The sequence below is a fragment of the Marmota marmota genome, unplaced genomic scaffold, assembly GCF_001458135.2.
Source record: "Marmota marmota marmota unplaced genomic scaffold, marMar, whole genome shotgun sequence".
NCBI lineage: Eukaryota > Metazoa > Chordata > Mammalia > Rodentia > Sciuridae > Marmota > Marmota marmota.
Window position 1 is genome coordinate 33,188,198 of NW_026000240.1, and position 11,715 is coordinate 33,199,912.

Consider the following 11,715-nt stretch of genomic DNA (forward strand, 5'->3'; position numbering starts at 1 on the left):
GCTCGGCGGCCGGGCTCCGCGCCCTGTCAACCCCTCATTGTCGCAGCTGATGTCACTCGCAGTTGTGAGCGGCCGCCTCTCCCGGGGACAATGTGGGACTGAGCGGCCCAGCCGCCGCGCCGCCGCCGGCCGCCGCCGCAGGGACCAGCCCAGCGAGGTAGGGCGCGGGCCGGGCGGGGCACGGCGGGCAGCGAAGTTTGGGGGTTCGACTGGGGGCGGGGAGTTGATGCCCGAGTACGTGGGTTGGGGTCCTGGGAGACTGCGAGGAACACGTTCCTTGCCCCATAGGGCTGAGGCCTGCACAGGTGGGGGGCACTGGTCTGCCAGGAGAGCCCCCAGCACCAGGCAGGGGCTTCCTGGACCTTAGGTACCAGATTTGAGGCCCCATCCCTTTCGCGCTTTTTGTCCTTTGAGCCTGCCCTGTGTTGGGGGTTCTGTCCACATCTGCCATTCTCCTGCAGCTCCTGGCTTGCACACACCCCTTCCCATTCTCTGCAGTCCTCAGAGAACCAGACACAGACCTCCAGGCCAAGGGTGTATGCAGATGGTAGTTGAGGGTAAAAGTGGTCCCCTCCTGCTCTATTCCTATTCAACTCCTAGGTTCTGACCTAGCTTCTTGTTTGGGGTCCTGGGGGGTGGGGGGTCTCTGTTACTCACTTCAGCCTGGCGCTTCTGCCTGCCTGGCCTGGGGAGGGAGGTGCCTGCCTCTTCACTCCCCTATCCCAGGACCGCCATCTTGAGACCTGTGGCACCCAGGGCCCCGCCCCACCCCAACACCCAAGGGAGTGGTCTTCAAGGGGATGTACCCTAAGCCAGTTGCATCCCCTGTTCCCAGAATATGGGGCTCTGGGTCCACAACAAGCCAAAGATGATCACCTTCTTGCTGGACCAACAGGACTTGTGTCACTAGGGCTCCCCCTTCCCCCACAAAGAGCTCTTAGACCCCAGGCACTCCCCAGGGGCTGAGATCTAGCCCTTGGGGTCACCCTCATGGCCTCAGGACCAGTACCTGGTACCCTATTGTTTCCCCATCTGAAGATCTCCTAACCCCTCCAGGAACTGGAACCCCTTCAACTTGCAAGGCACCCCCATCCCTGCCCCCACCCCCTAGCCTTCATCAGCATGCAGGCTCAGACTGCCCAAACACAAGGGGATTGTTCTCCTTGCATGCCCAGGGTGGGGGGCTGGGAGCAGGCGGCCCACACACCCTGGCAGGCCCAGGCCGTGGGGAGGCTGACTTGCCCCACCCTGTGTCCCCAGACAGGCTCTGTCCACTTACCCTACTCCCATCACTGCCTCTCTCCTCCAGTCTCCATCACCATTGCCCAGTGGCACCAACCTCTTGAGGAATGAGCACTGAGCTGCCCAGGTGGACCCCGGGTTCTCCCAGTCTGCCAGTTGTGGCATGTAGTCTTACAAACAATTCCCTTATATTCTGGACCTCAGGTTCTTCTCTTGATTGGTGAAGCCTTTCTAGTTGTGATAGGCTGAACCCAACTCAGTTCTGTGAAACCTATCCCATGCTCTAGTGCTTCTTGCAACCCCCCTTCTTGGGTGACCTATTCTGATTACCTAGAAATCTCAAAACACAGTCCAAATTCTTCATTCCAGCAACATGCCCAGGGAGTCTCTAGACCCCCCCAAAACAGCAGGAGTAGGGACTATTGGGTGCTGAGAAAGAACTGAGAATCCTATCCAGGTAGAGCCTGGCTCTCTGCCCATGTGGCTAGTCCTTCAACCCTGGGTCCTTAGGTGAGCCTCATGGTCTCTAGCGATCTCAGGCCCTATGAGCCCTAACAATTCTGCCTGTATTCTGAGCCTGGTCCTGTCTCAAATTTCTTATCCTCCTGGATCTCTCAGGGTAGTGGAAGGACCGGCTCTGAAATGCACAACTGGGATTCCTTTGAGTTACAGCCATATCTTTGGGGGCACAGAGGCCTGAGTGTGTCTCATCTGACTTGGAAGGTTGGGGAAGGCTCCACAGAGGAGGTGGCATTTGGGAAGGATTTTGATAGAGAGTGAGGAGGATGGGCCTTTCAAACTGGGATCATCAGCCTGGGCAAAGGCCCAGAGGCCTGGAGGTGGTAGGAGGTGGTTCTGCAGCCTGACCTGTATGGGGGATGGGGTAGAGATGAGACAAGAAGAGTTAGCAGGGGATGGACCATGAAGGGCCTTGATTGCCTGTCCATGGGTTTACTCCTTGGGTTCTGGGAATCGTGGCTACTGAGCGGCAGAGAAAGTGCACTGTCTTTAGCATGGAGAATGGAAGCCAGAGACCTTTCTCAATTTGAGCGAGATCATGCAGGAGTGGGTACCAGTGAGTGGTGCTGTGGCATTTCTCCTGAGCCCAATCTGGTTTCCCTTGGTTGTGAAGACTCTTTGGGGGCTATCTAATGATGCCCTGAGGAGGGGAGGCTGTAGCATTTATAGCTTCTGATAAGGGGACCTTATCAGAGGTCCCCTTTCCAAGCTCCTCCTTCTTTACTTTGTCTATGAAATAGACCCAAAGCAAGAAACCAGAGTCTGGAGCTTATAGACCCCAGGCTGCTCTCCTATACTCCCTTTCTCCCTCCAAAGGGAGACTGAAAGGCTGAGGCTGGGCCCATGGTCTGAGGGGCAGTTTTTGTGGTGGTCTAGCTAATCAGCAAGGGTGAGCATCCCTCAATTAGGCTACAGGCAGGGGAGCCAGTAGCCCTCCATGCTGACCCCCTGCCCCCTGCCCAGTGTCCACCTCCTGCCACACCCTGCCTTGCCCGATGCTCTGAGCCATTCCCTAGCATCACTGGGTGTGGCCCGCATGACTGCTTTTGGAATAGGAGAAGTAAGCTGCTAGGTTGGGAGCTGGGAGAGCTGAGGGAGAAATTGAGGGATGTGAGGTGGGGAATAAAGCTGAGACTGGATCCCCCTTTCTCTCATCCAGGTGGGTCCACAGGCCCCAACTGGTCCAGATACTCTGGCCAGAAGAGACAAGGGAATCCCCAAGGGGTGGGCCAGTCTACTTGAGTTGCCTAGCCCCAGGAGCCCTCCCCTCCCCCGGATTGTTCTTGCTCCAGAACAAAGCCAGGGTGGACACTTGATCCCTGCATGTGGGGGGAGCTGGCTAAGCCCCCGGCCCTTTGATTGGGCAGCTGTCATGGGAGAGAGACAGCTGGGGGGGAGGGGCAGGAAGGGGGCAGCCACCATCGCTTACACAGCTGTCACCCCCCCACCCCTTCCAGCCTGAGTGGCAGGAAGCCAGGGACAGAAGGAGTGGGCACCGGGTCTGGGGAGGGGGCCTGGGGAGCAGGAGGGAAAGCCCGAGGTCAGAGGCCTGATCTGAGCTTGGTATGTTCTGCCAGGGAGCCCTGCTGACCAGAGGAGGCTGGGCACCCTCAGAGGTGAGCTGGAGGTCAGTGTGGCATGATGTGTGGCTGCCACGTGGGTGGCCCAGCAGAGACCCAAGACCCACCAGACTGGAGCAGCAAGTAACTCGCTAGAGTCCCAGGGAGGGCAGGGGAGCCAGTAAAGCTTAACGGGGCTGCTTATTTTTAGGGCCATAGGAGAATAATCTGAAAGACATAGATCAGGATCCCTCGTTCTCTCTGAAAGACAGGAAAGATCTTGAGGGTCTCTCAGAACAGAAAGGACACAAAGAAACCAGCAAGTCTCCCCCATCCCATCCCCCAAACATAGTACAGGTGGGTAAACTGAGGTCCTGAGATCAGGGGAAGGCTGGGCCAAGGTCACCAGTTGAATTTAGGGCAGTGAGTCTCTGTTGCAGACCCAGGTGTCTTTTTCATGGCAGGAGCTCCAGTTCTGGCCAGGTTCCAGCCCTCCTGCCCTGTTTTTCCTGGGGCTACAAGAGGTGATGAGACGGTACGGGGACAGTGTCATTTCTCCCAAAGGATACCACCCCAAAGAGATCCCTTTGCCCCACCCCCAAATTCTGGAGTTCAGGACTGTTTCTTTGGACTACCTGTCAGTCCTCTCCAAACAAGACCCACTAGCCACTAGCCACTGTCCACTAGCCAGGCAGGGGTATCTGAGACAACCAAAGCCTGCAATCCCACCCTGAAAAGCCCCACCTCCAGAAAGAGGACTAGCAGACCTAGATGAGAGCAACCTGAAAGGGGACACACATGGGGCCTGATTCAGGCCCGTGCTAGCAGGTAGGACCCTGCTAGTCTCTTAATTCCCCTTCTCTCTGTGACCTTGGGCAGGTTAAGACCCTCTTTAGGTATCAGGTTCCTCTTCTGTGCAGCGAATTCATCTCAGATCATCAGGATGTTTGAGCACCTTCTCTGGCCCAGCTCTGAACTGAGTCCCAGGGGACACAAGCAGAAGGTGGCAGCCTTGGCTCCTGCTCTAAGGGGCTCCCAGGCTTGGCTGCCCAGGGAGACAGAAACCAAGCACGTCATCACAGTGCTTTGATGGGGGAAGTGCAGGCAGCCAGGGGAATGTCTAGCAAGGGCAGCCAGCATGAGGTTGGCCAGGATGTCCAGAGAGCACAGTCCCTGCGTCTACTGCTGATCTCTACCCTTTGGTGAGCCTGTGGCAGAACTCAAATGGAAGGAGGAGCAGGTGCCTAGGGAAATGAGCCGGGGAACAGAGCTGTCATCCTCATTTTGTATAGATGAGAAAAAGGATACTGCATGCCGTACAGTGGCTTGCTCAGGTTTCCTGAGAAAAAACAGGCGGAGAGTCCCACTTCCCACTTCCCACCTATGCTCCACTAGTGCGAGGGGAGTTTAGAAGAGGGCCTTGGACAGAGCTCTGTGCCCTTGACCCTTATGTTAGAATGGGACAGGGGGCTGAGGAGAAAGATATCAAGAGGCCTTCCAGGTGCTCCATATCCAGTATACTCATCCTTTGCCCCCATAATCTTCCAGGCAGAAGAAATTTGTAGGGGGAGGGCTTAGTCTGGGCCCAGACTTGGCATCAGTTGGTCCCACTCCCTGTCTTTCATGTGTTTTGGTCCCTCAGTGAGCTCCTCATCAAAAGCTGAACCTTGGAGGGAGATAGCTTCTGAAGAAGGATTTCTAAGCAGGATTAAGTTCAGGATTAAATTGAGGCATGAAAAGGGGTCGGGTGGGGAGGGTTGGTGGCTGAGCTAATCCCAGTAGCTAATCTCAGGCTCCACCTTCCTCCATCAGTTAATGGCCTTGACATTCTTGCGGCCCACCAAATACCTTTCTTACCAAGTACAGTCCCAAGGAAACATCATCTGTTTTATAAGTGAGGAAACTGAGACCCCAGAATTCAAAACGAGTTTTTTGTGATACGGTAGAAAGCGTTCAAGGCAGGGAATGCGGCCAGCCTGGATGTTTCTTGCCTTCTGTGCCCAGGGCCATTCTCCACAAATAGGAAAGGGACTGGAAACACTGTTGTGCCGACTGCTGACCAACCCCCGCCCCTACTGAGTGCTGAGTGCATCCTGCACAGAGCTATCTGCATGGAGCCTCAACTCTAGTGACCTCTAGTAGATGGGACGCCTCTGGGGGTGGCCTTTGCCAGACAGGGGGAAGGAAGGGCAAGAGGGCTAGAGCCTCACCACCCACCTGGCCACCCTTCCTTCAAGATCTCCATTGTCTGCATCAGCTTACTCTCCAGCTGCTGCTTTGCACAAAAGCCAGTGGGCTCTGGCCTCATCCTGCCAGGGTGAGGAGAGGAGCCATAGTTGGGCCTTTGGTGTCCATCTGACTCCATTCTTGTCTTGTTTGCAGGAGGTGGGCAATATAATTGGGAAGGGAGGTGCCCAGTTCTCCTCCTTTTATTTAAAGTTAAACTTTCAACCTTAATTCCACCTTCAAGATCCTATCCACAGGGATCCTCTCTTTCAGGGAAGAGGCTGCCTTTTTTTGATTCTCATAAGTTTCCTAGTTAATTCCTCTTTTTTTGGGGGGGGGGGGTGCTGAGGATAGAACCTAGAGCCTCAGGCATGCTAGTCAAGCACTCAGTCACAGCCCCAGCCTTCCTCTAATATATGAGAGAAATGGGGTACTTTGTGAATGCACTTATCTCATTTTAATTCTCATAACTTGAGAGTAAAAATTCATATCCCTTTTGAAGTTGGGGAAGTTGAGGCCCAGAAGGATTAAATGACCTATTACACAGCTAGCAAGACACACAAAGCACACTGGTCAGATACTGGTTTGATATTAGGGATTGAATCCAGGGGTATTTTACCACTGAGCTACACTCTAGCTCTTTAATTTCTTTCTTTCTTTCTTTTTTTTTTTTTTTTTTTAGCTTGAGACAGGGTCTTGCTAAGTTACTTAGGGGCTCACCAAGTTGCTGAGGCTGGCCTTGAACTTGTGATCTTCCTGCCTCAGTTTTCCAAGTCACTGAGATTACAGGCATGTACCACTATACTCAGCCAGGGACATTTACAAATCAAGGTTTATTCTATCTCCCTTTTCTGGAACTAGTCTGGCTCTGGGGTCCCTGTGTAAGGGCAGGGGCAGGGTGAACTGGGCTACTCTCTGAAACCCCTTCTTCATTGCCTCTGCCAGAGCCGGCCAGGCCACAACGTGAACGTGGACGTGGACGCACTCCCTGGCTACTGTGGCCCCAGCCCCGCCTGACAGGATGAGCAGCTCAGATGCGGGGCTGGAGGAGGAGCCAGAGCTTAGCATCACCCTCACACTGCGGATGCTGATGCACGGGAAGGTGAGTGGGTGGGGCTGCCAAGGCTTGGGACTGTTGGAGGCAAGGCAGGGCAAAGCTGGGCCAAAGCAAATTTGATCTCAGGAATCTTGTCTTCTGTGGATCCCCTGTCTGAGGGAGGGGAGGAGTCATCCTTGAGACATTGGTGTCCATCTAACTGTATTCTTTTTTTTTTTTTTTTGGTATGGGGATTTAACCCAGGGGCTCGATCACTGAGCCACATCCTTTTAAAAAAAATATTTTAGAGAGACAGTCTAAGTTGCTTAGGGCCTCGCTAAAATGCTGAGGCTGACTTTGAACTCATGATCCTCCTGCTTCAGCTTCCCAAGCCAGTGTGATTACATGCGTGTGCCACTGTGCCTGGCTAACTATATTCTTGTCTTGTTTGCAGGAGGTGGGCAGCATAATTGGGAAGGTAGGTGCCTAGTTCTGCTCTTTACGTCCTTTTCAACCTGAGGCCTCAGCCCAGGGTAGGAGGCCATGACCACTCTGGCTAAGAGCAATTATCTTGCTTTGTCTCCCACAGAAGGGCGAGACTGTAAAGCGAATCCGGGAACAGGTGAGGATGGAGTTTGGGGGAGGAATACAGGGTACTTGATATGGAAGGGAGGGGAGACCCCTGTCCCATCTTCTCCCTGAACCATTCCATCTGCAATGACCAGTGAGTGCCTGAGAGGGTGGTGGCCTCCAGGCTTGGCTGGGGACTGGTGATTTGGACAGGCAGAAAGATTCCTGGCCCCAGAGTGGGGAAGGTACCCTGCTGCCCAGTATTTGTCCTGTACCCGCAGAGCAGTGCCCGGATCACCATCTCTGAGGGCTCCTGCCCTGAACGTATCACCACCATCACTGGGTCTACAGCAGCTGTCTTCCATGCAGTCTCCATGATTGCTTTTAAGCTGGATGAGGTCTGTGGATGGCTGGGTGGGAGTCCAAGGGTGGTTCCCTGGGAGAAACTTGACTCCTACTCAAGATAGTAGCAATGAATGGGAGGGAAGGTCAAGCCCAGGGCAGTGTTCCCTTGGAGGAGGACTGGGGAGGGTTACCTCCTTATGCCTCAGCAGAACAGGGCGTGATGAGGGTTGGAAGGAGTAGTGGGAGTGTGTGTGGCCAATCCACCATCTCCCTGCTCCAGGACCTTTGTGCTGCTCCTGCAAATGGTGGCAATGTCTCCAGACCTCCGGTGACCCTGCGCCTTGTCATCCCTGCCAGCCAGTGTGGCTCACTGATTGGGAAGGCTGGCACCAAGATCAAGGAAATCCGAGAGGTGAGGGAAGAAGGATGCCACCTAGAGGGAGTCCCCACCCTCTAATAGTGAGAGGGGAGCTGGGCTTATGGTTTCATTCCCTCTGGGGAGCTCTGAGGCTGGGCAGCCCTTCTCTGGGCTATCAGAGTAGCCAGACATAGCCCCTGCTTTCTATTTGCAGACTACAGGTGCCCAAGTGCAAGTGGCAGGGGATCTTCTCCCCAATTCCACAGAGCGTGCTGTCACTGTGTCCGGGGTGCCTGATGCCATCATTCTGTGTGTGCGCCAGATCTGCGCTGTCATCCTGGAGGTGCTGCCTGTGATCAGGGAGGGGGGCAGGAGATGGGCCCTGGGCCTTCTTTGTCGGGTACCCCAAAGCCCATGCCTGTGATAGCAGATGGGGCAGAGCAGGGCTTCAGGGATGGAGTCTGAGCTCCAGAGTGTAGGGATGCATTTATCTGGGGGTCATGGGAAGGGCCTTGAGGCCACTGGGCATTTAGAGAGAGAACTGGGGCCTGAGAGGATTCTGACAGAGTCTCCCATTTGTGCCTTCTAGTCCCCACCCAAAGGAGCCACTATCCCCTATCATCCGAGCCTCTCTCTAGGTACTGTCCTTCTCTCTGCCAACCAGGTAAGGGGAACAGCGGGGAGGGACAGGAAGAATTACTGAAGAAGGGGATCAAGATGGAGGGAGGGGGTGGAAAAGGGAATTGGGTATCTGAGGAGATGGGGAGGAGTGGTCCTTCCCAGCTGCCCTGGCTTGTCGCAGTAACCACCTTTTAACATCACTTTGTCCCCTCAGGGCTTTTCTGTCCAGGGTCAGTATGGAGCTGTGACTCCTGCTGAGGTAAGTGACCTACAGCCCAAGCACGCCTTCCTAAATCAAGCCTCCTCTAACCTCTGACCCCTCTTTTTTGGCATAGGTCACCAAGCTCCAGCAGCTCTCGGGCCATGCAGTCCCCTTTGCCTCACCCAGTGTGGTGCCAGGTAAGCAGCCTCTGCACAAGGAGGCAGGGGCAGATCCCAGGAGGCGAGGCAGCCCCCTAGAATGGAAATGGGGGCCCTGAGAGACCTAGAACCACACTCAGTCTCTCTTCTCCACCTTAGGACTGGATCCTGGCGCACAGACCAGCTCACAGGAGTTCTTGGTTCCCAATGACGTGAGCAGGGGATGGGGTGGCTGGAGGATGGGTAAAGGATCTGGGAATCCGACCTTTGCCCAGGGTTAAATTCTGCCTCTTCCTTAGCTGATTGGCTGTGTGATCGGGCGTCAGGGCAGCAAGATCAGTGAGATCCGGCAGATGTCAGGGGCACACATCAAGATAGGGAACCAAGCAGAGGGTGCCGGTGAGCGGCACGTGACCATCACTGGCTCGCCAGTCTCTATCGCCTTGGCTCAGTACCTCATCACTGCCTGGTGAGCATGGGGTGGGCAGTGGGGTGATTGTAAGTGGGGAGGGGAGAGCTGACCCCCTTTCCTTCTGGACTGATCCTCTGCCTTCCCTAACATCCTTCCCTTTCCTCATGGTATTCTACCTAAGTCACCCATGTTGCCTCATCTTTTTCCTCTGTATCCATCTCTCATATCCTCTTTCTCCACTGCTCTTTTCCCTGGACCTTTGGTCACCCCATTTCTGCTCTCTCCCCATACTATATCTGCTTGTCCTTTCTGCCCTCCTCACCTTTCCACCTTGCCCATCTTCCTCCCAAACACATTCAACCTGTCTCTTCTCTCCTGTCCTTTGGCTAATCTAATGCCATAATCTACCGTCATTACTCCTGTCTCATTTCCACTTTCCCTTCATCTCCCCTCTATATCCCTCTCTCCAGTCTAGAGACGGCCAAGTCTACCTCTGGGGGGACGCCTGGCTCAGCCCCCGCAGACCTGCCCGCCCCCTTCTCGCCGCCCCTGACGGCCCTGCCCACAGCTCCCCCAGGCCTGCTGGGCACACCCTATGCCATCTCCCTCTCCAACTTCATCGGTCTCAAGCCTGTGCCCTTCTTGGCTCTACCACCTGCTTCCCCAGGGCCACCCCCGGGTTTGGCAGCCTACACTGCCAAGATGGCAGCGGCCAATGGGAGCAAGAAAGCTGAGCGGCAGAAATTCTCCCCCTACTGAGGCCAGCTGAGGCACAGGCGGGGGCAGGCAGGACCACAGGCAGGGGGCTGCCTCCGCATCCTACCTGCCCATGGAGACTCCACCCTGGGGTCCCAAACACCGCTAATGCCAGACGCATGGATGCACCCCCTACCCTGCCCTGGTCTTTGGAGTTCCCCCTCTTGGAGAGGGGGCAGTTTCTGGCCCAGGGTTCTGGGAGCTATGGCAGCCCCAGGACAGGAGGCAGTACCCCTTCAGCTCTGTGCTTGGATTCAGGGAGCAGCCAGGGGCCTCCCTAGTGCTCCACCAGGGAGGGTGGTCACCCATGTACTCTCAACCCTTAGGGCTTCCTGGCCTACTGCCCCACTGTAGGAATCAGGGAGGAGGGCTGAGGGTTGGCTGGGGCCATGTTTCTCTCCACCTCCCTGCAGATTCCTGCTGCTTCCACTGATCTCCTTTTGACTGGAATGGACTGGTTGGGCTTGTCAGGGGGCAACCCAAAGAGGCGACTCTGCGGGGTAGCTGGGGGAGTGGCCTGGGGGCAGGGGCCCAGTTCTCAGCAGCAGACACTCTGTACAGTTTTTTCAATCCCTGTTTTTGAATAAATATTCTCAGCGACCAGAAAGCTGTGAAATACTGGTGTTGGGGTGGCAAAACCTCCAGAAAATGGGTATAGCTGAAGCCCCAGAGGACCTCCCATCTGTGAATCCACCAGCCCCAGTTGGGCCACAGCCCCTTTCACATGCCAGTTCTGGGATTCCAAGACTCTTTGGTGTGGGTCATGTTGTCCACGACACCGAATTGATCCAGTTGTTCTCTGGGCATTTTAGAAGCAGATAGAAGAGTTTCAGTGGCTCTGTCCAGACTTCTTGCTGCACACATCAGGGCAGTCCTAAGTTTCTCTATTGGTTTCTTTTGCTGTAGATGTAACTTACACCTGCCCTGTTTGGTCCATCACTTTGGCTGGAAGCCCTTAGGATTCTCTTCTTTGTGACCCTGCCCACTCTTTCTCCTCCCTGGACCTGGAGATATCCATGAATCCCACAGCCTACAGTGGAGGGCGCCTTAGAAATGGTACAGGGTACAAAGGGGAAAACTGAAGCCTTAGGGAGGGTAGGTTTGGGCATAAGGCCATGCAATGTTGGGTCCCAACCCAGGATTCCAGAGAAGCCTCTGGGCCTTGCCAAACTGTAGACAATCTTCTCTTCATGTTCCAGAGCTGAAAGTCCAAGCAAGGCACCTGCTTTGACTTGTGCAGGGGGCTGGATGGGCCCCCTCTAATCCTATTCTTTCTCCAGCTTAGGAGTGTTCTCAGGTGGCCTCTGGCATGCTTGGACTCTGTCCTCCTGCCAATTCCCTGGCAGGATCTGGTGCCTCAGAAGGGCCTAGGGCAGGGCCCTGTGGGGCTCCCTGGAGACGTTGCAAGAGTGCCCGCGGTTGCCAGGCGTGCAAAGTGCAGGTTCCAGGGGTCCGGGGCAACGCACAGCGGGTGAGGCGACCCAGAGTCAAACGGATGGGGCGCTGCAGCAGGCCATACAGAAAGGGGTGTGCCGCGAAGGCCGAGTACGCCACCCAGGTGACAGCCGCCTCAGCCTCTGCGGCCCGCGCCGCAGGCGCCAGGCACGCGCAACCATAAGGCAGCCAGCAGGCTGCAAATTGGCCCACGGCCAACGCCGGGGCTAGGGCCGCCTTGCCCCCAGGCAGGCGAGGCCGGAGGGGTGGCAAGAAG

At 55.5% G+C, this 11,715-nt stretch overlaps 2 protein-coding genes across 4 annotated transcripts in view; one reads left to right on the forward strand and one right to left on the reverse strand.

Moving 5' to 3' along the window:
* Nucleotides 1-6: 6 nt before the first annotated feature.
* Pcbp4 (poly(rC) binding protein 4) lies at nt 7-10,611 on the forward strand. 3 transcript variants are annotated; one of them, XM_015487104.2, is made up of 13 exons: nt 7-157; nt 6,492-6,648; nt 7,037-7,060; nt 7,172-7,204; nt 7,434-7,550; nt 7,778-7,909; nt 8,070-8,198; nt 8,445-8,519; nt 8,691-8,735; nt 8,812-8,875; nt 8,996-9,048; nt 9,136-9,305; nt 9,719-10,611. In XM_015487104.2, exons 2-13 carry the CDS (start codon nt 6,568-6,570, stop codon nt 10,005-10,007), a joined length of 1,212 nt encoding a protein of 403 aa, XP_015342590.1. In that variant the 5' UTR covers nt 7-157; nt 6,492-6,567; the 3' UTR covers nt 10,008-10,611. The 3 variants fall into 3 exon arrangements, with proteins under 3 accessions (XP_015342590.1, XP_015342591.1, XP_048650212.1); XM_015487105.2 differs by having other exon boundaries at nt 9,916-10,611; XM_048794255.1 differs by having other exon boundaries at nt 7,439-7,550.
* Nucleotides 10,612-11,284: 673 nt separating this feature from the next.
* Gpr62 (G protein-coupled receptor 62) overlaps nt 11,285-11,715 on the reverse strand; it is a 973-nt gene continuing 542 nt past the window's right edge. Inside the window, exon 2 of the mRNA XM_048794541.1 lies at nt 11,285-11,708. Coding sequence (XP_048650498.1) covers nt 11,298-11,708 — 411 coding nt within the window. The 3' untranslated portion in view covers nt 11,285-11,297. The remainder of the gene's footprint in view (nt 11,709-11,715) is intronic.

Coding starts and splice junctions, on each gene's coding strand:
- Pcbp4 (XM_015487104.2), top strand. CDS start 6,568: ATGAGCAGCTCAGATGCGGGGCTGGAGGAGGAGCCAGAGCTTAGCATC. Junction 6,649..7,036: donor GGATGCTGATGCACGGGAAG/GTGAGTGGGTGG, acceptor TCTTGTTTGCAG/GAGGTGGGCAGCATAATTGG. Junction 8,736..8,811: donor GAGCTGTGACTCCTGCTGAG/GTAAGTGACCTA, acceptor TTTTTGGCATAG/GTCACCAAGCTCCAGCAGCT.